Source organism: Hemiscyllium ocellatum, chromosome 31 (assembly GCF_020745735.1).
Source record: "Hemiscyllium ocellatum isolate sHemOce1 chromosome 31, sHemOce1.pat.X.cur, whole genome shotgun sequence".
NCBI classification, from domain to species: domain Eukaryota; kingdom Metazoa; phylum Chordata; class Chondrichthyes; order Orectolobiformes; family Hemiscylliidae; genus Hemiscyllium; species Hemiscyllium ocellatum.
Window position 1 is genome coordinate 8,935,111 of NC_083431.1, and position 25,972 is coordinate 8,961,082.

The following is a 25,972-nucleotide window of genomic DNA, read 5'->3' on the forward strand; positions in this document are numbered from 1 at the left end:
GTGGGTTGTTGCAGTGCCTTTGTAGATGGTACACATGGCTGGTCACTGTGTGCTGGTGGTGGAGGGAGTGAATGCTGAAGGTGGTGGATGCATTGCTGATCTAGCAGGCTGCTCTGTCCTTGATGGTGTCAAATTTTGTGAGTGTTGTTTTGTTGAGGCTGTGGCAATTTGAGCAAGTTTGAAAGGTATCCTGGATGTTCTGAGTGTAAAAGATCCAACCAGTGTTGGAGAGGTTTGCTGTACTTCAGGGAAATGAAGGACAAGGTGATAAACAAATCAATACAAAACCAAAAGAAAGAGAAAGAAAAATCGAACATAACCAAACGCTTCTGCAGCAGCAAAGAATGATTTAAAATCAGCCATTTTATACGAATTACAAGAAACAGAATTCACCGTAGACAACAAATATATAACAAATACAAATTGCTGGAGAAACTCAGCAGATCTGGCAGTATACGTGCAGAGGAAAAGGCAGAGGCAATGTTTCGAGTCTGATTCGAATTCTTTGGAACTTCTTCAATCTACATTAGACTCAAAATGTTAACTCTGTTTCTTTCTCTGCACAGCTGTTCCAGACCTGCTGAGTTTCTCCAGCACTTTGTTTTTATTTCAGATTTCCAGCATCTACTGGAATATGTCACCTTTACTAAAGGAATTACTGTACTGTCCTCCCTGAGAGGGACACAGCATCCAGTCGGTGTAAAAATATGGTGTCTTTAGGTCACGTTTCACAACCTCAGGATGCACTGAGCACTATCATGTACTTTGTTCTGAAGTGTAGCTATTGTTTTAATAATAGAAAACAGAGCAGGGAACACATACACTGCAAGCTCCCACAAACTACAATGTGATCATCTACTTTAGTGACGTTGACTGAGGGATAAATATTGGCCAGGGTAATACAGTGGACTCCCCTGCCCTTCTTTGAGATAGTGCCATGGAATCTTTTACAGTCAAGGCTTCCATTTAAACTCTCAAGCCAAGAGATGACACCCCTGACAATGTAGCACTCCCTTGGAGCTGCACTGGGACAGACAGCCTCACAATGTGCTCAGGTCCGAGTGTGGGACTTGAACCCATGACCTTTAGACTTCATTGCTACTCCACTGAATCCCAGCTGACATGGTCCACAAAATCCTGTGACTGTATATGATATCTAATGCTCTAATGTGGAAAGAGTTAAAAACCTGACCTCAAACATTTTCAAGCATGTTTGTGATATTCACAGCCTGAAAAGCTTCAATAACTCTGGAAATTAACAAGCAGTAAAATGTTCCTGATTCACAAGGACAGAGGCTGGAGATAGAAAGCAATTGTTATTGGCTTTCTGCTGTTGTGTTGACAGAACCATTCAGCATCACTGTCAAACTACTTGATGTTAAATGGCAACTCATCTGAATATTTTTCACAGATAGAACATGTAGAGGGAGATTGATATCGGAATGCTGGTCATTTTCACACTTACTGACTGGCTGCAGTTTCTCAAAGTCCATGCTTGATGGGATAAATTAATCCATTGATTGTTACTCGTTGAGGGATTGTTAGGAGATTAGCAGTGACTGTACAGCTCTGAGCTCTTTAACAACCTTATGTACATCCCCATACCGTTTACACCCCGATATACCTCTCTATCCTCCTTGCCTTACAATATACACCCCATATACCTCTCTAAGTCCCTCTTCCTACGGTACACACCCTGTATTGTCTGTCCATCTCCCTCTCCGTATGGTACACACTCTACATACCTCTCTCCCTTTCCATAAGGTACACAGCCTATATACCTCTCTAAACCCCTCTCCTTATGGTACACAGCCTATATACCTCTCTATTCCCACTTCCAAAGAGTATATAGACCTGTTGACATTACCATCTCCTTCTCCTTAGAGTACACATCTCTGTGTATATCTCTATCCTACTGTCCTTGCAGTGCAGATACAATGTACCTCTTTAAGCCCCTTCCCTAACAGTATGTCCCTGAATACCTCCCTATTCCTCCTCTCCTTCTGTATCAGGCCTCCTGGAGTGGGGATGTTATGGGTGGGTGAGGGGGGGGGGGAAGCTGGAGGGTGGTGTGAGGGGATTTCAGTGGGAGGAGGGATGTAGTGATTGGAGCAAGCTTGGTCAGGTATGTCTTGTTGAGTATGAGATCCCTGATTGGGGCTGTTACCCTGGGGCAAATCAGGGAGCCCTGGCTGATAGATATAAACAGGAGTCTCCTCACTCTAGGGACTGGCTCTGAGCTGGCTGGTCAGAGTTCACGTACTGTGCACGTGTAAATAAAGGCTGACTTGGTGACAGGATAACGGTGTCTGTGCAGCTATTTCAGAGGGCATAGAATTGGAGAGGGTTAGCGAGGATGTCTAGAGAATTGGATTGAGGCAGCTGAAGACCTAACAACGATAAGCAAGAGAAAAACTAGCATTCATTGAAATAAGACCGTCAGGAATAACCCCAATAAAATTAAAATCCTGCAGATGCTGGAAATCTGAAACAAACAGAAAGAGCACTGTGAGAAACTCAGTAGGTCTAGCAATATCAATGAAGATAGAAACAGAGTTAACATTTCGTGTTTGATACAACTTCCCCCCAGGACTGAAGTTTCAAACTCTGTTTTTCTTTCACCGAACAAAATCCAATCAGGAATTCAGGGGAAATGTCTTTCCCAGGGAGTGGTGAGAATGAGGGCTACAGGCAGTAACTGAAGACATTAACTCTGAAATATTTAAAGGTTGGGCTCGAGAAACAGATGAGGAACAAAGTTTGAACAGCAAGTTCTGAAGGAGTTTGAAGAAACAGGAGGTGTGTGTGTGTAGCTTTTCTCATTATTACTCCGGATGTCGGTGTCCCTGGCTCAGCTTGCATTTATTGCCCATCCCAATTTGCCCAGAGGGCAGTTAAGAGTTAATCACATTGCCATAGGTCTGCAGTCACACGAGGCCAGACCGGGTAAGTGAAGTCGATGACCTGAAACGCTGGAGATCACAGCGGGTCAGGCAGCATCCATGGAGAGGGAGCAAGCTAACATTTCAAGCCTCGATGTCATGGGTTTTGACAACAATTAACAGGAACTGCTGGAGGAACTCTCTCAGTATGTGCAGCGTCCACAGTTCTATGTTTTAGTGGTTATGTGGTCTCCATGAGCCCAACTTCTTCCTGCTGATTTTATTCATATCACGATGGGGCTCAAAAACCTGTCCCTGGAACATTATCCTCGGGTCCTGGATTACTCTAGTGACATGAAAACTAAACCACTGCCTCTCCTTTAGGTGCCAGAGTTTGAGGATTTCATGTGTATTTCAGTCAACTGCTGTGACAAAACAATCTCAAAGCTCCTGAAATCTCACCAGAACAAGAATAGCGAAGTCAGAAGGAGCCCAGACTAGACTGATTTATTCACGTTTTATTGCAAGTTATTTTGAGTCTTGACCCACCCAGAGTTCCCCTCAAATTAAAAATATAGATTTTGGTTATTTCCAGGTTTGTGGATTCCCTGATACAGGAATGCTGAAATTCTCGGAACTGTTTGACCTGCACAGCACCATCAAACAGGAACTGAACAAAGGTCAAAGTCAAGCCAAACTGCGTGCCCAACTGAACTGGATGCTCCATGTTTCTCTTGACTCCTTTCCTCCTGTTGAAAGAGCCTCGCTCCCTTTGATGTATCCTCAGAGCTCGGGCTCATTGTTGCTTCATCACTGCCTCAGAGGGAGACAGTGTTCCTCCAGCTGACTTTTACACACTCTCTCCTGTTGGCAGCTGTGGTCTGTGCACGAGCCTCCTGTGGCTGTGGGCTGTACCTCCGGCAGCTTCCCCTGAATGAGAAAACAGAAGCACGTCAGACTAACGAGTGCACAGTGTCCAAACCCCACACGGCACAGTGTCCAAACCCCACACGGCACAGTGTCCAAACCCCACACGGCACAGTGTCCAAACCCCACACGGCAGTGTCCAAACCCCACACGGCACAGTGTCCAAACCCCACAGTGTCCAAACCCCACACGGCACAGAAGCTCCCGACTGGCAGAACTGGGATATCTCAAGTCAGAAGCTGCCAGACTCAAGTCCCATTCCAGAGGTCTGAGCTCAGACTCCAAACTGATACAGAGCTCCATCCAGCATTGGCTTCCATCCAATCCTGACGGAATGCCACGCTGTCTGAGCTGCTGTCTTTCAGATGAGACCTTAAACTGTGGACACTTCTGAAGAAGAGTCATACCAGTGAAGCTCAGCACAAGCTGGAAGAACAACACCTCATTTTCCACTTGAGAACCCTGCAGCTCTCTGGACTCAATATCAGATTCAATAACACCCCATGTGCCAGCCCCCGACCACACACACCAGGCCTTGTTATCACAGTCTGCCATTACATTACTACCTATTGTTAGCCACTAACAGTCTCCATTAACAGCTATTCACCCTCCCAGCCAGGTGGCTGTCCACTCCGTTGTCTGTCCAACTGTTCTTCTCTCTCTTTTGCCTCTATCCCCCACCCTATCGTTTATTCCTTACTCCCTCCCCCACCCTATCTCCTGCATAGAAACCAACATTTTCCTAGCTACCATCAGTTCTGAGGAAGAGTCATTGGACCCAAAATTTAACTCTGATTTCTTTTCACAGATGCTGCCAGACCTGCTGAGATTTTCCAGCAACTTCTGTTTTTTGCTTCTAATTGACAACATCCACAGTTCTTTTGATCTTTAAGAGTCATACCAGAGTTGAGACTCTGTAAACTCGGTTTCTCTGTGTGCAGATGCTGCAGAGTTACTGTAACTCTCCAGCATTCTCTGCGTCTGCTCCATCTGCTCTCTCAGCTTTGCCAAAAAAGATCCCGAGATTGGAAGACCATCAGAGTTTTGTGTAGTGTTCTTAGTTGGATATCCACTTTCAAACAATATCGCTGATCATTGATCTCACTGCTGTACAAGCTAGTTGCCTTGCATCCTTCATTCATTCTACACTGAAAAACACACAACATTTGCTTTAGTACACATTAGGACATGCTGAGATTGTGGAATGTCCAAACACAAACCACTGTTTCTTCTTGAATACAAAATCTAGAGTGGAATCCCGGTACATTACTGAGGGTGCACTGCACCGTCACAGTATCAGTACTGAGGGAATGCTGCTCTGTCATAGGGTCAGTACTGAGGGTGTGCTGCTCTGTCACAAGATCAGAGTGAGTGGTGAGTAGCAGAAAGCATAAGGGACTATCAAAGAATATAGGAGAATATCAATAGACTGGAGAGTTCTGTGGAGACGTGGCAGATGGACTTCAATCCAGACAAATGTGAGGTGATGCATTTAGGCAAGTCTAATTCTAGAACGAATTATACAATGGACGGAAGAGCCTTGGGAAAAGTTGATGGACAGAGAGATCTGGGAGTGCAGGTCCTGAAGGCTGCTGTACAGGTGGATAGAGTGGTCAAGAAGGCATATAGTATGCTTGCCTTCATTGGACGGGGTATTGAGTATAAGAGCTGGTAGGTCATGTTAAAATTGTACAAGACATTGGTCCAGCCGAATTTAGAATACTGTGTATAGTTCTGGTTGCCACATTACCAAAAGGATGTGGACGTTTTGGAGACAGTGCAGAGAAGGTTTATGAGGATGTTGTCTGGTATGGAAGGTGCTAGCTATGAAGAGAGGTTGAGTGGGTTAGGATTGTTTTCATTAGAAAAAAGGAGATTGAGGGGACCTCATTGAGGTTTACAAAATCATGAAGGGTATAGACAGGGTGGATAGAGACAAGCTTTTTCCCAGGGTGAAGGATTCAATAATGAGAGGTCACGCTTTCAAGGTGAGAGGTGAAAAGTTTAAGGGGGATACACACGGCAAATACTTCACACAGAGGGCGGTGGGCGTCTGGAATGTGTTGCCAGCAGAGGTGGGAGAGGCAGGTACGGTAGATTCATTTAAGATGCATCTGGACAGATGCATGAGTAGGTGGGGAGCAGAGGGATACAGATGCTAAGGAATTGGGCAACAGGTTTAGACAGTGGATTTGGATCGGCTCAGGCTTGGAGGGCCGAGGGGCCTGTTCCTGGGCCGTAAATTTTCTTTGTTCTTGTATTCGGTATTGAGAGGGTATTGCACTGTCAGAGGGTCAATGCTGAGAGAATGCTGTCCTGTCAGATGGTCAGCACTGAGTGCACTGTTTTGGGCTCGATATCACACAAATGATGTCCAGGCTGTGAGGATGGTGCTGAAGTAAGATTCACAATGAAGATACTGGAACTGAGAAGTTGAAGTATGGATCAGGCTGGGAAGACACAGGAATGGGTGACTTGTATTGAGGTCTTTATGGTTCATCAGGTTAGATGGTAGATGATCGTTGGTAGATCAGAGGGGGAGGCTGTAATTACAGTGTGGTTACTAATAAATATAACAGGAAATTTGGGAGAAATTGGAAATGTGGACTACACTACCAGAGGGAATGGGTGAGATCAATGTGTTTAAGGAAAGCTAGTTAACCAGATGAAGGAGGAAGGAACAGAAGGACATGCCAGATGAGTTTGAAATAAAAGGAGTGAGGGGAGGCACATATGGAGCATAGACGTTTCCCTGTTGCTAGGCAGTAAATTCCTCACAATGCTGTGTAAGAGATTCCATAGTTCTGCTGCATTAAAACACTCTCCCGTTCCCACAGAATATCCAGGTTCCAGAAGGGCTGTCGGAGCAGATTAATATTGTCTTTAATGGAGAGAGCTTGGGTCATGTCTGAGACCAGAGGAACTTGAATGGTGGAATCCTGGCTGAAACACATTTTCCACTGTGTGTCAATGCTGCAATTCAATCGTAATGTGTTCAACCTTAGTTCGAGCTTCAAACTCCATTTCCTACAATAAATAAACTCGACATCTCCTGAATTCACTCCACTTCCTCTCATCTTACTCCTTGTTATCTCCAGTCTATTGATCCTCCACACCCTCAGTCTCTCTTTACTCCTCCGTTCTCTCCATCTCTCTTTACTCCTCCCGTTCCTTCCATCCCTCCTTACTCCTCTGTTCTCTCCATCTCTCCTTGCTCCGCCTACTTCCTCCATCTCTCCTGCTCCCATTTTCTCTCTGTCCTAAATCTTCTCCTGCACCTTCCATCTCTCTCTTTCCAGCCCTTTGGTTTGACTATGAATAGTATTTCGGCCATTTTGTTATGTTGTGTGCATTAGATAAATGCAAGCTGTATTATCTCAGTGTGACCGGCAGTTGTGTGCAGTCAGGGAATGTGCATCCCATAGTGCTGATAACTAAAGGGGCCAATGAAGGCAACTCTTTGGGGTATTTGCTGGAACTGATTTCTTTGCAAGTGTCAGGCTGCGGCTTTGTTCTGTCTGAGTGCATCAGGCAATTGCACAGGATGGCAGTGAACAGGAAAAAGGGATCAGAAACAATGAAATTCTACTCTTCAATCTGGTCTGCAATTTACCTGGAGTTGACAGTGTGAACTCACACTGAACCGATTCACTTGACAGGAGCAGAGCACAGTGTGACCTGCCGGTGATAAGCACATCGTTGGAATTAAGTCTCCTTCCAACAGTGTCATAGACAGATGATTGGGAATATAACACTGTGTGAGATGACACAGAGAGCTGGCTTCAGAGATGATCCATCTCTAAATATTATCAGTTACAGGGCTGCATGGAACATTAGATTGGGAATTCCACAATCAGTCTCTCACCAAAATGAACAGACCATATTGCCAGAACATCGATATGCTTCTACATCACTTCAATTCCCAACCGAGATAAAACTGTAATGTTGACACCGAATTTGATTTTAGATTCGGTTATTTTCCCTTCGATGATGCTGGTGGCATACAAATACTTTCAAACGTAGTTTTCACTGTCGGCCATGAGACCATGGAAAGTGGTTTAAAACAAAAAAGTGACTCCGGGAATAACAACAAGAGAAAGTAGCAATGCACTGTGGTTCATGGCCCTCTCGTCTCTGTCTGCAATGGGCTCAAATGACTGAGTGGACATGAAGCTTTGGATTGTGCCGTACCCAGCTCCAACACTGCGGTATCCTGAAAACTGGATAACGCACCACCTTAGATGCAAATTTCTAGAATGATAAAATGGTCACAGTACAGAGGGAGGCCATTCAGCCCATTGTGTCTGTGATAGCTCTACCGAAGAATAAGTCGCCATAAGCCACCCGCCTGCCATTTCCCCCATACTCTTGGAAATATTTCCTTTCAGACGATGATCCAATTCTCTTTTGAAGGTATCAACTGAACCTGCCTCCACCACGCTCTCAGGCAATGCATTTCAGGCCCCAAACATTGACTGTGTGAAAAACCTCCCCCTTGTGTCTGCATTGCTTCTTCTTCCAATCACCTTAAAGCTGTACACTCAATTTCAAGGGAACTGTTTCTCCACGTCGCCTCTGCTCATAACTCTCCTGATTTCAAACATTTCTATCAAATCTCCTCTAAATCTTCTCGTCCCCAAAGAATACAGCCCCAGCTTCTCCAATCCTTTTTTGCTTGTTCTTGGCTCTGTGATAGTTTTGATGTCACACTTGGAGTACTGTGCATGGCTCCAACACTAGTCACTAGATTTCGTAAAAAGATAAGCACCGGAGAAGGTACAAAAACAGATCGATAAGGATGCTACCAGAACTGAGAGGCTGTCAATACAATCTGAGGAAAGGCTGAACAGACTGATGTCCCTTTCTTTAAATAAAAAGGTTCAATGTTCCACAGGAATGAGGCACAGGAATAGGCCCCATAAGCCCGCGGCACCATTCAGTAAGATGGCTGATGTGGTTTTGGTCTCACCTCCATTTTCCTGTCTGCAATCCCCCACCAACCTTTGACTCTCTTGTCCATTTCTCTGACTCCATCTTGAATAAATTCAATGATCCTGTTTCCAAGTGCTTACTGAAGCAAATTTCACAGACTAACAGCCCTCACAGAAAAAAAAAATGCTCTTCACCTCTGTCTTAAAGAGGAAAGATAAGAATCACACAACACCAGGTCCAACAGGTTTATTTGGAAGCACTAGCTTTGGAGTGCTGCTCCTTCATCAGGTGGTTGAGAAGCAGCAGTGTTCCAAAAACTAGTGCTTCCAAATAAACCTGTTGAACTATAACCTGGTGTTGAGAGTGTGGTGCTGGAAAAGCACAACACATCAGGCAGCATCCAAGGAGCAGGAGAATCAATGTTTCAGGCATAAGCTCTTCATCAGGAAAGGGAAAGGGCTGATGAAGAGTTTCTGTCCGAAACGTCGAATCTCCTGCTCCTCGGATGCTGCCTGACCTGCTGTGCTTTTCCAGCACCACACTCTCGACTCTGATCTCCAGCAACTGCAGTCCTCACTTTCTCCTATAATCTGGTGTTGTGTGACTTTTAACTTTATACATCCCAGTCCAACACCAGCACCTCCAAATGAAAGAGGAAACCTCTTCATCTTAAACTGTGTTTCCTACAAAAGGAAACATCCTTCCTGTCAAGTTCCCTCTGGGTGTTTTGTGTTTCAATTGGATCACCTCTTGTTCATCTCACGTCCAATGGACACAGATCGTCAACCTGCTCATACTCTCTTTATGAGATAAACAATTCATCTCAGGAATGAGTCAAATTGAAGATTTTATGAACTGCTTTGAAAGCAATCAAATAAAAACAGCAAAGCAATACGCAGTACTCCAGACAGGGTCATACCAAGGCCTTGTACGGCTGCAGGAAAATGTTGCCACACTTATATCCCATTACCTTTGTTATAAATGCTAACATTACTACCTTGTCTGATCCATGCATCCATTTAAACAGGATATTGTTTTTCTATCCCTTCTGCCAAAATGGACCATTCACATTTAGAAACAAAGGAAATGTAGAAAATAGGAGCAAGGGCAGGCCATTCAGTATAATCATGGCTGATCCTCTGGACACGGAACAAGAGGAAACTATGCGGCCCATCGAGTCTACACTGCCATTCAATAAGATCAGGGCTGATCTAATTTTAACCTCAACTCTACAATCCTGCATATCTCCATTAAACTTTCAATCCCTTTTCCAACATAATACTCCATCTTCCTCTTGATGACCTACTTCGCTACCTACCTTGATGTCATCGGTAAGTTTTGCATCTATACACTGGGTCTCTTCATCATTGATGGAGATTGTCACCAGCTGAGGTGCTGGCACTGATCCTTGGACACTGAACCAATTACAACCAACTCGAATACTCCCCATTCATCTGCACCGTCTCCTTCCTGAGAGCTAACCAATCCTTTACCTCTGCTGATAAGCTGAGCCCTACACTATGAGTCGTTGTCTTTGATGAGGCACCTCACCAAATGCCTTTTGGAAATTGCTGTACACCAAATCTGATTCCTCCACTACCACCCTACCCAGCTTTCTTCTTACTTCCTCAAAACACATCAATAAATTTGCTAAAACTCAACTTCCCTTACACATTCATGTCAACTTTGCCTGAACATGTCATTCATTTCTAAGCATCATCTAAATAACAGATGACAGGCTAATTTTGTTGAAAAAAGGTCTTCTATTTGCTATTTTCTAATCTAATTCTAATTCTAATTCCAGATTCAAAAGCATTTTAGAAGATTATGACCAATGAGTATTCTGTCTCTGTAACCACTTCTTTTATGACCCTAAGATGGAAGCCATCTGATCCTAGCAATTTGTTAGCCTTTTGGTCTAAAAGTTTTTCCAACCTCTTTTCTGTGCTGATGGCGATTGTTATTTCTTTGTCCCTTCCATTTTTATCATTATTTTCAAGTATCTTTGGGAAGTTTTGTAAGTCATCTACATAAAGACAGACACAAAATACCAGTTCAATATCTCCACTCTTTCCTTGTTTTCCATGATTAGATTCCCACACTCTTTCTCTTGAACACCATCACTTGCTTCAGATATTTTCCATTAAAAAACTTGTAGAAACTCTCACTATCTGTTTTTATACTGTTGGCTAATTTTCTCTCATTCTCTGCTTTCTTTCTTTTTTTTGTCAATCTTTGCTGGTCATTGAGTCATACAGCACAGAAATAGACCCTTCAGTCCAACCAGTCCATACCAAACATAACCCAAACTAAACTAGTCCCACCTGCCTGCTCCAGGCCCAAATCCTTCCAAGCCGTCCCTATTCACGTATCTGTCCAAATGTCTTGTTAACATTCTAACTGTACCCACGTCCACCACTTACTCAAAGGTCATTTCACATGTGAACCACCTTCTGTGTAAAACATTTGCCTCTTATGTCTTTTAATTTCTCTCATCTCACCTTAAAAATGTGTCCCTTAGCCTTGAAGCCCCCCATCCTAGGGAAAAGACAAGTACTATTAACTCTATCTATACCTCTCATTATTTTATTAACTTCTATTAGGTCACGTCTCAACCTCCTCTGCTCCAGTGAAAGAAGTCCCAGCCTATTATAACATAAATCTTGCATACCTGACAACATCCTGGCAAATCTCTTCTGAACTCTCTCCAGCTTAATAGTATCCTTCTACAATTGGGCGACCAGAACTGGACACAGTACTCCAGAAGAGGCCTCACCAATATCCTGTGCAATCGCAACATGACTTCCTAACTCTATACTCAAAGGACTGAACAATGAAGGCAAGTGTGCCAAATGCCTTTTTAACCACCTGTCTATATGTGACACAAACTTCAAAGAATTATGTACGTGCACTCCTAGGTTCCTTTGTTCTACAACACTACCCAAAACCCTATCCCTATCTGTTGGACCAAAACGCAAACCTTGCATTTATCCAGATTGAACTCCATTTTGCCATTTTTCAGTCCATTGACCCATTTGATCAAGACTCCTTTGTAGTATTAAAAAAACTTCTTCACTGTCTACTATGCCATCAATTTTGCCAATCTTCTGACCCATCACTGATCTTTGCACATTTGTACATGTTTCTTTCAAGTTGATACAATCCTTAATTCAGCCACTGACACGTATCCTTTGGGAAGCAGTCTTTATTCCTCACTGGGATATATTTTTGCTGAGAGTTATTGCATAGCTCCTTAAAAAGCCTGCCACTGCATCTCTACTCTCCGGCTTCAGAATATAGTCTCTCAGTTCACTCAAGCTAATTTTCTCTTCATAGTTTTACTCAGCTTTAAAATATTAGTGTTAGGGCCCGCACTGCTCCCCTTCAATCTGCATGTGAAATTCTATTGTGTAATGATCACTTACACCTACAGGTTCCTTTACCAGTTATTTGTTAAGCCTGTCTCATTCCTCATTACCAAGTCTAGAAAAGCATGCTCCTTGGTTGGCTCTAGAATCTACTGTTCTAAGAAACCTTCCCAAAATGTACTCTATAAACTAATTTTCCAGGCTACCTTTGCTAATCTGATTTTCCCAATCAAATGTACATTGAAGTCACCCATGGTTATTGTGGTAAATTTCTTGCATGCTCCATTTATTTCTTCCTGTATACACTATCCCTATAGGGGGCTGATAAACTACCTCTCTTGGTGACCTTTACTTATTTTACTTTATTCATTTGTGGCTGGCTAGCATTTATTGTCCCTAGTTGTCTTTTAACTGAGTGCCTTGCTAGTCCATTTCAGAGGACAGTTGAGGGTCTGTGGGTCCGGAGTCACATGTAGGCCAGACCAGGTAAGGATGGCCGATTTCCTTCCCTGCAGGACATTAGTGAACCAGATGGGGTTTTCCAACAATCCCTGGCAGCTCTCTGTACAGCATGCCATAGTCAGCCGCTTTCCCAGGCTCTAACCCCTTAGCCTAGCAAGTTTATTTCCCTCAAGTGCCTGCCCAGTTTCCTTCTGAAATTCTGCTGCTACACGACACACAGGCATGCCTCCCCTTTGCATCGATAAACACGTAAACAGTGGAACAGGAGGGAGTGCCCGCTCTGCCACTCATTATCATCTTGGCTGATCTCCTTATGGTCGCAGCTCCACTTTTCTGTCTGCTAGAGATATATCTGTTATAATTCATACCTATACGCCATAACTTGGGACTCCCTTTTCTGTTGAAAATTTATCCGACAGCCTCTAATAAATTCAGTTAGGTTCTTCATTACCTCTCCTCTGTATCTCTTGCTCATAGTCTGTGGCCCTGAATATTTATTCCACAATTAAGATTAGATTATTTCATCGTTATTACTTTGCTGTTCATGGAAGTTTTGCTCAGCCTGGATTAGTTGTCAAGCCTTCTTTTATTCGCTCATGGATGTTGGTATCATGGTCTGGCTAGCATTTATTGCCTGCCCCTAGCTGCCTCTGAACCGAGTGGCTTGTTAGGCCACTTCAGACAGCAATTAAGAATCAACCACACTGCTGCGAGTCTAGAGTCACATGTAGGCCAGACCGGGTAAGGACAGCAGATTTCCTTTCCTGAGGACATTACTGAACCAGATGGGTTTTTCCAACAATCGGCATTGTCATCAGTAGGTTCTTAATTCTAGATTTTTGATTTGAATTCAAATTCCACCATTTGTTGTGATGGTGGGATTTAAACCTGGGTCCCGAGAATGTTAATCTGGATTAACAATCGAGTGATAACATCACCTCCCATCATCAAAGAATCCCTACAGTATGGAAACAGGCCATTTGGCCCATTAGGTCCACACCGACCTTCCGAAGAGCATACCCCTAGCCTATCCCTACAGCTCTGCGTCTCCCATAGCTAATTGACCTAATCTACACATCCCTGGACACTATGGGCAATTTAGCATGGCCAATCCACCTAACCTGCACATAGAATGTAACAGCGCAGTTTTGGCCTGTGGAAGGAAACCTTTGCAGACACAGGGAGAACGTGCAAACTCCATACGGACAATCGCCCAAGGCTGGAATTGAACTCGAGTCCCTGTGGCCGTAAGGCAGCATTGTTAACCACTGAACCACCATACCATCACTGCCTAGTTTCCTGTTTCTCTACCCAAACTGATTTGATGTCTTTGAAGCTAAGGTCTTCTTTCACTACTGTATTAATGACTATCTTAATTAACAGAGCGACCCTACCTTTTCCCCCCAACTTTCTATCCATGTGAAATGTGAACTAACCCTTCGATATTCAGGTCCCATCCTTGGTCATCTTGCAACTGCGAGCGTGTGTCATTGTTATCAGGTCATACATACTTAATTTTATCCATTCTAACAATTCATCTATTTGTTATGAAGGCTGTTCAAATTCAGATACAGAGTCTTGAACACTGTTTATTTAACATTTTGGCAATCTCTGGCCTTATGTGCATTTATAATTTTACACTATCCATTCCTTCCTGATAGACTCTGGCTATTATGAGCTAAATTGCTACTCTGTTCTTTTATCCAGTTTATAGAGTCATAGAGATGTACAGCATGGAAACAGACCCTTCAGTCCCACTCATCCATGCCGACCAGATACCCCAACCCAATCTTGTCCCACCTGCCAGCACCTGGCGCATATCCCTATATACCCATTCTATTCATATACCCATCCAGATGCTTTTTAAATGTCGCAACTGCACCAGCCTCCACCACTTCCTCTGGCAGCTCATTCGATACACGCACCACCCTCTGCGTGAAAAAGTTGCCCCCTACGCCTCTTTTATATCTTTCCCCTCTCACCCTAAACCTATGCTCTCTAGTTCTGGACTCCCTGACCCCAGAGAAAAGACATTATCTATTTATACTATTCATGTCCCTCATAATTTTATAAACCTCTATAAGGTCACCCCTCAACCTCCGACGCTCCAGGGAAAACAGCCCTAATCTATTCAACCTCTCCCTATAGCTCAAATCCTCCAACCCTAGCAACATCCTTGTAAATCTTTTCTGAACCCTTTCAAGTTTCACAACATTCTTCTGATAGGAAGGAGACCAAAATTGAATGCAATATTCCAAAAGTGGCCTAACTAATGTCCTGTACAGCTGCAACATGACCTCCCAACTCCTCTACTCAATACTCTGACTAATAAAGGAAAGCATACCAAACGCCTTCTTCACTATCCTATCTACCTGCAACTCCACTTTCAAGGAGCTATGAACCTGCACTCCAAGATCTCTTTGTTCATCAATACTCCCTAGGACCTTAGCATTAGGTGTACAAGTCCTGCTAAGATTTGCTTTCCTAAAATGCAGAACCTCGCATTTATTTAAATTAAACCCCATCTGCCACTTCTCAGCCCATTGGCCCATCTGATCAAGATCCTGTTGTAATCCGAGGTAACCTTCTTTGCTGTCCACTACCCCTCCAATTTTGGTGTCATCTGCAAACTTACTAACTGTACCTCTTAAGCTCAGATCAAAATCATTTATATAAATGACGAAAAATAAAGGACCCAGCACTGATCCGTGTAGCACTCCCTTTGAGTTACCACATCTCCCCTCCAGTTCTCTTCTCCTCACGATTTAGTTTAAAGAGCAGAAGTAAAAAAAAGTGTTCACTTGCGCAGACCAAAACTGGAGAGTAGAAAGGAAGACAGGTCACTAACAAGTCCAATAAAGAATTCAGCAGAAAGTCTTTTTTAACTGGAGAATGTTGAGAATGTGGAATCCACAGCCACAGATAGTGAGTACGGCAAATCGTGCAAATGTTTCAGAAGGGGAAGCTAGATAGGGGAAAGGCATCAAAGGTTATGCAAATAAAATGTGATGAAATGAAGTGGGTAGAAGCTCATATGGAGATGGTGTTGAGATCAATTGGGTCAAATGATCTGTTTTTCTGGAACAAAAGCAAATATTGCTGGAAAAGCTGAGCAGGTCTGACAGCATCTGTGGAGAGAAATGAGCAATAAGGTTTCGGGTCCAGTGACCCCTCTTAAGAACTGATGGTAGCTAGTTCTTTCGATTCTTTCAAGTTTTTTTTCTGGCATAAATTCAACGCACTGAGGTTGAAGTGCTTGATGCTGTCTGTGGATGGCGCTGCTTGCTTTAAAGTCAGCAGCTCCCTGGCAGAGCGGGAGGGGAGACAGTAAGTTATGGCAGCAATATAGAGAGTCGAGCCAATTTGGGATTTATTTCATAGCAATTAACAATAAAGCAAACACTCCTCGAGACCCGAATAAATCATTAAATGCCAGAAATGCTCCCACTCAACAGCTGCGAAATGGGAAATATAAATAAAATCTCACAAAGTACAGAGAGAGAGAGAGAGAAAGAAGACAATACCTTGGTTTTACTGTCTCTTTTCTTTGTTCCTGCTCAGGTATGTTGAGTGTATGGGCAATGACGTGAGATCGTGGCGGCTTCCCCTCCCCCACCTCAGCCTGAGTCCACTGTCCTCACACTGTTGGCTCAATGTCATTTCCACTTTGTGGTTATTAAAAATACTCTTTCTTTGTGGCTGTTTCTTTTTTTTAAAATAAACAATAAGAACATCTTAATGAATGAAAGCTCAGTTTCCAGCATCTGTTGGAATTCCCGCATTTTACAGGAGGAAGTAAACCCTGGACGCGATAGGGACAGAAACCAAACTCTTATGGGGAGGGGAGGAGTGCGAGGACGAGAGAGCAGTCGTCAGAAGGAAAGGGAGGGGGAGGAATGAAGGAGATGGAGTGAGAAAGAGTAAAGGGAGGGTATGGTGGTAGGAGGGGGGGATAGAGAGATAAAGAGGAGCATAGAGAGAAATGAGAAGAGGAAGAAAAAAGAATCAGAGAGAGGAGGAAAAGGTAGAGTGGAGAAAAAGGGAGGCAAGACAGAGAAAAGGATATTGAGAGGGAGTGGGTCAAGGAGAATGTGTGTGAGGAAAGTGAGAGGGAGTCTGAGTGTGAAAGAAATGATTTGAAAGTGTGGTGGAGAATGAAACTCTGTAGAGAATAGGAGAGAATGAGTCAGGATGGAGGAGGGATGAGGGAAGGTTGTAGGTTACTGAAAGCAAGTAGAGGTCATCACACAGGAAGTTGAGGAGCGTGGATTAGCCAGTGGTGGTTGATGCGAAGTCGATAATGGACAAACTCTGATTAGACCCATGCCAATCCTCATGGGAACTGAATCATAATGGCAGCTACAACACCCATAATCCACTGCTCTCCAGAAAGAGCTCTATCCACGGAGTAGTTAGGCGATGGCTCTGCTGTTTGCTCTGAATCCAGCACCCAAGAGACTCCAGCACAATCTGGGAGGATGTGGCTGGCAATCCAAATGTATCTCATTAGGAAGAAAACAGTAGCATTTGAATTTTTTAAGGAATTTGGACATCAGAATCAGAGAGCATGTAGGCAATTCCCCACAGATGATCCCAGGAGATCCCAGAACCATGGGTCACAGTCTAAGGACACTGGGTGGGCAAGTTAAGACTGAGATATGGAGAAATGTCTTCAACCAGAGAGTGGTGAGCCTGTGGGATTCTCTGCCATTGAAAGCAGTTCAAGTCAAAACATTGAATGTTTTCAAAAAGGTACAAGATATACTTTTTTTTAATAGCTAAAGGGATCAAAGGGTATGGGGAGAAAATGGGAACAGGGGACTGAGTTGGAAGATCAGCCACAATCATACTGAATGGTATAGCAGGCTCTAAGAGGCAGTGACCTACTCCTGTTCCTATTTTCTATGGTTCTATGATGCAGAGGTGCTTCAGTGTGATTTGGACAAGTTGAATGAGTGGGCAAATGAATGGGAGGTGCAGTATAATGTGAATAAGTGTGAGCTTATTCAAACTGGTAGCAAAAAGAGGAAGGCAGATTAATATAATAATGTTTCCATCCTGTGCCGAGTTAGCTCATCGCAGCTGGAGCTGCAGTTATGGCACCGCCAATGAGCTGTTTATGTCGGCTTTGTGTGTGTATATGTTGGAGGGCTGATGCAGAGGGACTTACTGAGGATACCGACTCCTGATCACTGTCTAATGTTGAAGAATGCTGCTCTAAATAAAAAAAAATTAAGGTTCAATTGTGATGCTCCTAAGGTCAAGTAACTGTGGCTTAAATAAGAAGAATGTCCAATTTGACAACCCTGAGAGCTGATGACTGTAGAAGAGAAAACGTTTAGGTTTTCTTCTAGATTATCATTGGTGACTGCGAGACAGCCCCTCGTCTCTTTGAGACTGAAGCTCATGGTGTCCATTCCCAGTGCAGAGGTTTGAGCACAAAAAGCAAGGCTAGCACACACTGTGCTCTGTTGATGAAGGGACGGATTGTCAGTGGAATGGTCATTTGGACAAGGCATTAAGCCAAGGCATTAATTGTCCTTTCTGGGGGACATCACAGATCTTGCAGCTAGTGTTTCAAAAAGAAGGAAAGAGGGATGGGGGTTCTTCCTGGTGTACTGGCCAATCTTTACCCCTCAATAAATAATAAACAAAGAACAGATGGTCTGGTCAATCTCCCATTGTTGTGGGATCTTGCTGTGTGCAAATTGGCAGCTGCATTTCCTATCTTACAATCGAGGCTGCATTTCCAAAATCACTTCTTTGGCTGTAAAGTGTTTTGGGATGCTCTGTGATTGCAAAACCTTAAAGAAATGCAAGTACTTTCTCTTCTGCAGAAGAAAGTACACTTTGATCAGGGTTCCTGGGGAAACATTCATTAACAATTTTGCTGAGATCTTGCATCGTGACAAGACCAGCACAAGAAGCTGTGTTAAGAGCAGTGTTTTTCTCGTTTTGAAATTGCAGCTGTCTTTGGGGACCCTGTACCTGCAAGGTTAACCAGTCTCTGTGCTGGAACAATTAGAGATAGTAACAAAAGTTCAGGTTCTACACACACCCCTACACATACATACACACACACCCCTACACACACACACACACACCCTACACACAGATACACACACACACCCTACACATACACACACACACACACCCACCCCTACACACAGATACACAGACAGATACACACACCCCCCTACACACACACACACACACACACACCCTACACAGAGATACACAGACATATACACACACACCCCTACACATACACAGACACACACACACACACAGACACAACATACCCCAACACAGATACACACCAAAACACACTCAGATACACGCACACACCCACTCACCCACACAGACACAGACCACTACACACACACCCCTACACATTCTCCTACACACACACACCCCTAGTCTTCCCCCCACACACCCCTACACATACACACACACCCCTACACACACACACACACTCACTCACCCACAGACAGACACACACCCCAACACCGATACACACAGACACACACACACACACCCCTACACATTCTCCTACACACACACATACCTAGTCTCCCCCCCCAACACATACCCACACACAGACACACACCCCTACACAGATACACACCATTACACACACGGATGCACACACGCCTCTACACATACACACACAAACACCCCTACACACACACATACACCCATCCACACAGACACACATCACTACACACACACTTGGTTCCCCCCTCTCACACACACACACACACCTATCTCCCATCCCCCCACACACATCCTCCCCCAACACACACACCCTTAACCTCTCGCTATACAGATAGATACACACATATTCTCACAGACGTACCTAAACCCCTCTCATATACACAGAAACATCTACAAACTCACACCTAATCTCTCTCTCTCTCTCACACAAACACACTCTTACAGACTTACTCAAACCGAGACACACATATAACTACACCCACACACACATATCTACCACAAACACGCACACTTAACCACACATAGACACATACATATATACAGACAGTAATCTACTAATACTTCTCATGTTTAGTTTACTGTAAACTACTCAATAAGAACATAAATACAGCAATTAGGAGCAGGATTAGGCTATTTAGCCCATCAAGCCTGCTGTGCTAAACAACTAGATCACAGCTGATCTTCCACCCAAAAGCCACTTTCCTGCCACATCTCTCTGTCAATCCATTTTCCCTAAATCTTTTATCAATCTCTGTCTTGAATACAGCCAACAACTGAGCAACCATAGCCCTCTGTGTTTAGAATACTCCGAAGATTCACAACTCCTGAATAAAGAAATTTCTGATCTTTGTTCTTATTTTGAGACTGCTGCCCCTAATTCTAATAAAGGGAAACATTGTAAAACCCCCAAATTTTTTCTGAACTAGATCACCTCTGGGAAATACTTAATCTCGTGTCACAGGACAATCCCTTTGCCACAGAAATCTGGTTGGTGAACCTTTGCTGCACTCCCTCTCTGGTAGGCATATCCTTTCTTCGGCGAAGAGACCAAAACTCTATGTAATATTCCTGGTGCAGTCTCACCAAGGCCCTTCTTTCCCCTAGTATTTCAATCCCTTTGTAATGGAGGCTAATATATCACTTTCTCAATTGCTTGCTTTACTGTATTTTAATATCAAATAATTCATGTACAAAAATGCTGAGGTCCCTCCGAATGGTAACATTTCTCAGTCTCTCACCTCGTGGCCTACTGGTAGCGTTTCTAGTAGCTGGAGATCAGGGCTGAAAATGTGTTGCTGTTTTAAGCACAGCAGGTCAAGCAGCATCCAAGGAACAGGAAATTCGACGTTTCGGGCATGAGCCCTTCATCAGGAATGAGGAGAGGGTGCCAGGCAGGCTAAGATAAAAGGTAGGGAGGAGGGACTTAGGGGAGGGGCGATGGAGATGTGATAGGTGGAAGGAGGTCAAGGTGAGGGTGATAGGCCGGAGTGGGGTGGGGGCGGAGAGGTCAGGAAGAGGATTGCAGGTTAGGAGGGTGGTGCTGAGTTCAAGGGAATCGACTGAGACAAGGTGGGGGGAGGGGAAATGAGGAAACTGGAGAAATCTGAGTTCATCCCTTGTGGTTGGAGGGTTCCCAAGCGGAAGATGAGGCGCTCCTCCTCCAACCGTCGTGTTGTTATGTTCTGGCGATGGAGGAGTCCAAGGACCTGCATGTCTTCGGTGGAGTGGGAGGGAGAGTTAAAGTGTTGAGCCACGGGGTGGTTGGGTTGGTTGGTTCGGGCGGCCCAGAGGTGTTCCCTGAAGCGTTCAGCAAGTAGGCGGCCCGTCTCCCCAATGTAGAGGAGGCCACATCGGGTGCAGCGGATGCAATAGATGATGTGTGTGGAGGTACAGGTGAACTTGTGGCGGATATGGAAGGATCCCTTGGGGCCTTGAAGAGAAGTGAGGGAGGAGGTGTGGGCGCAAGTTTTGCATTTAGCGTTTCTAGCCAATTAATCCTGAGACCTAGTAATGATCTGGGAATGCAAGTTTAGATCAGATGGTGGAATTTGAATTTTTAAAAAAACATCTGGCATGAAAAGCTCTTGGGTGACTGATTATTGTGTAAAAGTTCAATAATGTCCCTTAGGGAAGGAAACTGATGCCCTTACCTGGTCTGGCCTACATGTGACTCCAGACCTGCAGTGGTGTTTAACTCTGAACAACCCTCTGAAATGGCCTAGGAAGCCACTCAGTTACATCCCAGGGCAACTAATGATAGGCAATAAATGCTGGCCCAGCCATCAATGCCCACATCCCTTGCAGGGGTAAGAAAAAGTCACTTTGGTCTTACAAGACCATAGGCTGCTCTCTCATTGCAGAGAGGGAGAGATGACTGGTGGTGGTTTAACCTGAGGGTCACCTGCTTCTGGTGAGGAATGAGAAGCAGAGTCCTTCATGGTAACCTCTGTGACTACCTGGTCAGGTCCACGCCCCCCCCCAACAACCCACCCTTCCCTCCTGGCACCGTCCCCTGCCACCGCATAAATTGCAAAACCTATGCCCACACCTCCCCCCTCACCATCATCCAAGGCCCCAAAGGAGCCTTCCACATCCATCAAAGTTTTACCTGCACATCCACAAGTGTCATTTATTGTATCCGTTGCTCCCAATGCGGTCTCCTCTACATTGGGGAGACTGGACACCTTCTTGCAGAGCACTTTAGGGAACATCTCTGGGACACCCTCACCAATCAACCCCACCGCCCCGTGGCCGAACATTTCAACTCTCCCTCCCACTCTGCTGAGGACATGCAGGTCCTGGGCCTCCTCCACCACCGCTCCCTGACCACCCGACACCTGGAGGAAGAACGCCTCATCTTCCACCTCTGAACACTTCAACCCCAGGGTATCAATATGGACTTCACCAGTTTCCTCATTTCCCCTCCCCCTGTCTTACCCCAGATCCAACCTTTCAGCTCAGCACTGGCCCCATGACCTGTCCTACCTGCCTATCTCTCTTTCCACCTATCTGCTCCACCCTCCTCTCCGACCTATCGCCTTTATCCCCACCTCCATCCACCTATTGTTCTCCCCAACCCGACCCCCCTTCCATTTATCTCTCCACACCAGAGGCTCCCAGCCTCATTCCTGATGAAGGGCTCCTGCCCGAAACGTCGATTTCCTGCTCCTCAGATGCTGCCTGACCTGCTATGCTTTTCCAGCACAACTCTAGCCAATTTAAGATTGTCAGTCAGGCTTGCAGTATGATGCACATGCATGTACTAGAAGCAACCTATATTAATACACAGGGTCTTGTCCTTTACAGGCAGAAATAACATTTACCTACACTGTCTGTTTCAGCTGGACAAAACAGTTGACAACTATTCTCAGGTTCATTTTTTAGGGCAATGCCTTGGCTAATCAGAGTCAACTTGCCTAGTTTAAATCTAAACAAAGTTTAGTAATTAACTATCAGTCGTAATCTAACTGGAGCATTCTCCATGACAACACCTCTAACAATCAGGAGTCCAATCGCTAATCAGTCAGCAAATTCTTCTTATAGAGTATAAAGTGACAGCTTTCCTTTATATTAGTATTTTTTCTGAATTGTCCTGATGACAAGATGGACATCTTTGATAAAATGTGTATCTCTTCTACAATACTCAAACGAGAACAACCGAAAGACCACAGATTTATTCAGATGGTGAGAGGTCCAGATTTACAAAGAAGAGCACCGTTTCTATTTCTATGGCACCTTTTGTGACCTCAGCACATTTGCAGCCACAGAAGCAGGTCAGGAGTGTAGATTAGATTCCCTACATTGTGGAAACAGGCCCTTTGGCTCAACAAGTCCACACCGACCCTCTGAAGAGTAACCCACCCAGACCCATTTCCCTCTGACTAACGCACCTCCTACTACGGGCAATTTAGCATGGCCACTTCACCTGACGGGCACATCTTTGGACTGTGGGAGGAAACCAGAGCACCCGGAGGAAACCCACGCAGACACGGGGAGAATTTGCAATCTCCACACAGACAGTCGCCTGAGGCTGGAATTAAACCTGGGTCCCTGGCGCTGTGAGGCAGCAGCGCTAACCACTGAGTCACCATGCCACCCGTATAGTTGTTGTCCTTATGGAAATGGCAGCAATCTCTGACCTTGTGAGTTATCATCCCCAAAAATGGCAGTAACCTCAAGTGAGAGTCCAAGGCTAACAGCCTCCATTCTGTCCATTCTCCAAGCTTTTGGAGGGCACTATTTCTTTTACCAGCCCTGTACGTCTTTCACTAAGTTGCTGCCTCTCATTGAATGGCTTGTGTTTAAAGGTGATAATTGAAGTCCAATAATGATGGGCAGTCAATGTGGAGGGAGAGCAACCTGTGATTGGAGCCAGAGAGAGCAGTAGGATTTACAAAGAGCTGCATGTTAGCTTGTCAGTTAGAGTTGAAGAGAGCCCTTGTTCATGCCAAAGCAATAAAGAATGTTTAATAGCTGAAGGGTATTGATTGCTTTCAATAGCGCCCATTGCATCTTATGCTGTAAAACACAAGGGATGTAGTTAGAGGCTATCAACTCCAGCTAAACAACATGTGAAGGGAATCATCCCAACAAAGGTATTATCGATGAGCAAGTTCTGAAATAGTGCAGGAGCTGACATGCTACAATCTATCAATCACTGGGGATTGGGAGAATCAAACCTACTACACAGCAAATTAACACAATATTCATTCAACGACGTCCTCAAAGGTCCACTTTTCAACCAGCAGATCACTTACAGCGACTCAGATCCAATTCATTTAGTTTCATCAAAGTCAAAGTTGCTGCTTACAGCAGCTTAAAGTGATCGCCCACCACCCCCTGGACATCAGGCCTAAGCTTTACACATTCACTCACACCTTATTAACAAGAACAATCGACAGGAGTATCATCGTGTTAAACTCAATCACCCTCAGATAGACAGCAATAAATCCAATATCAATTTCAGGAGAAATCTTTTTATCCAGAGAGTGATGAGAATGTGGAACACGTTACAACAGGGAGTGGTTGAGATTAACAGTGTCAATACTTTGAAGGGAGAAGCTCGGTCAAGACATGAGGGGGAAAGGAACAGAAATGCTGATGGGGTGAGCTGGAAGGCATTGGAGGGAGGCTTGTGGGGAGCATAGACACCAGTACGGACCAGATGGGCCAAACAACCTGCTCCTGTTTTAAATTCAATTTCCTCTCAGTATCTGCATTACAATTCACTCTAACCACTAACCACAGTCTGAATAAAAGTCAGGGGAGCTGAAAATAACATGGGATTGGTCACTACGAGGAGGACCACTGATTTATGATGAATATGAACAGGAGGAAGTCGTTTTGTTTCTTCTGCCTGCACAACGTTCTAGATAATTATTGATCTTCTATATGATTGCCATTTTCCTGCTTTATCCTCATATTCTTTGAGATCTTTACTATTTCGAAATGCATTAATTTTGGTTTCAATGGTTGGGCCAGCACTTATTGCCTGTCCCTAGTTGCCCTTGAGAAGGTGGAGGTGAGCTGCCGTCCATGTGCTGGAGGTAAACCGACAATCCCCTTACAGAGAGAATGCCAGGATTTTGACCCAGTGACAGTGAAGGAACAGCGATACATTTCCGAGTCAGGATGGTGCGTTGCTTGGAGTGTAAGTTGCAGATGGTAGTCTATGCTGCCCTTGTTCTTCCAGATGGAAGTGATTGGAGGTTTAGAAGGTGCTAACTAAGGAATATCGACAGTGTAGGGAGTGGATGCTTGTGGATGTGGTGCCAATCAAGCGGGTTGTTTTATCTTGGATAGTGTCAAGCTTCTTGAGTGTTGTTGGAGCTGTACTTATCCAGGAAAGTGAGGAATATCCCAACACAAGCCTGACTTGTGCCTTGTTATCAGATGGTAGACAGGTTTTGGGGAGTCAGGAAGTGAGTTGATCACCACAACATTCCTAGCCTCTGACCTGCTCTTATAGCCACAGTATTTACATGGCCTCGTCCAGTTCAGTTTCTAGTTACTGGTAACCATTAGGATGTTAATTGTGGAGGATTCAGTGATGGTAACGCTGTATAATGATGGTTAGATTCCCTCTTGTTCGGAGTTGGATGTTTCCTGGCACTTGTGGCCCAAACTGGTCTTGTCACGTCAGCCCAAACCTGGATAATGTCCAGGTCTTGCTGCACTTAGACATGGTCTGCTACAGTATTTGAGGAATCATGAATGTGCTGAACATTGTCCAATCATGAGTGAGAAGGTCCCCAATCTGACCTTAGGATAGAGGGAAAATCATTGATGAACCAGCTGAAGATGGTTGGGCCTAGGACACTACCCTGAGGAACTTCTGCAGAGATGTCCTGAAGCTGAAATGACTGACCTCCAAAACAACCATCTTATGTGCCAGGAATGACTTCAACCAGTGGAGAGCTTTCTCCTGATTCCCACTGACTCTAGTTTTGCGAGGGCTCCAAGCTGCAGTCAAGCAGAGCCTTGATGTCATCACCTCTGGAAGTCAGCTCTTTTGTCCATCTTTGAACCATGGCTGTTATGGAGTTAGGAGCTGAGTAGCCCTGGCAGAACCCAAACTGAGCATCATTGAGGAGGTTATTGCCAAGCCTGTAATTTTCATTCCTTTGGTGTTGATTGAGAGAATACTGATGGGTAGTAATTGGCCAGATGGGACTTGTCTACCTATCACTGTATAGGACATACCTCAGAAATTTTCCACATTGCCGTGTAGATGTCAGTGTTGCATCTGTACTGGAACTGTACTTGGCTAGAGGAGTGGTAAGTTCTGAAGCACAAGTTTTTAGTACTACTCCCAGAATGTTGTCAGGGCCTATAGCTGTTGCAGTATCCAGTGTCTCTGACCGTTTCCTGATAGCATGTGGAATAAATCGAACTGGCTGAAGG

The 25,972-nt window shown here is 44.5% G+C and overlaps 1 protein-coding gene across 3 annotated transcripts in view; it reads right to left on the reverse strand.

Annotated features, from left to right (window-relative positions):
* Window positions 1-3,373: 3,373 nt before the first annotated feature.
* Window positions 3,374-25,972, reverse strand: part of dph1 (diphthamide biosynthesis 1) — a 580,960-nt gene continuing 558,361 nt past the window's right edge. For all 3 annotated transcript variants that reach the window (XM_060848151.1, XM_060848150.1, XM_060848149.1), the window contains one exon: window positions 3,374-3,812. In XM_060848151.1, the coding sequence (XP_060704134.1) occupies window positions 3,693-3,812 (120 nt within the window). In that variant the 3' untranslated portion in view covers window positions 3,374-3,692. The remainder of the gene's footprint in view (window positions 3,813-25,972) is intronic.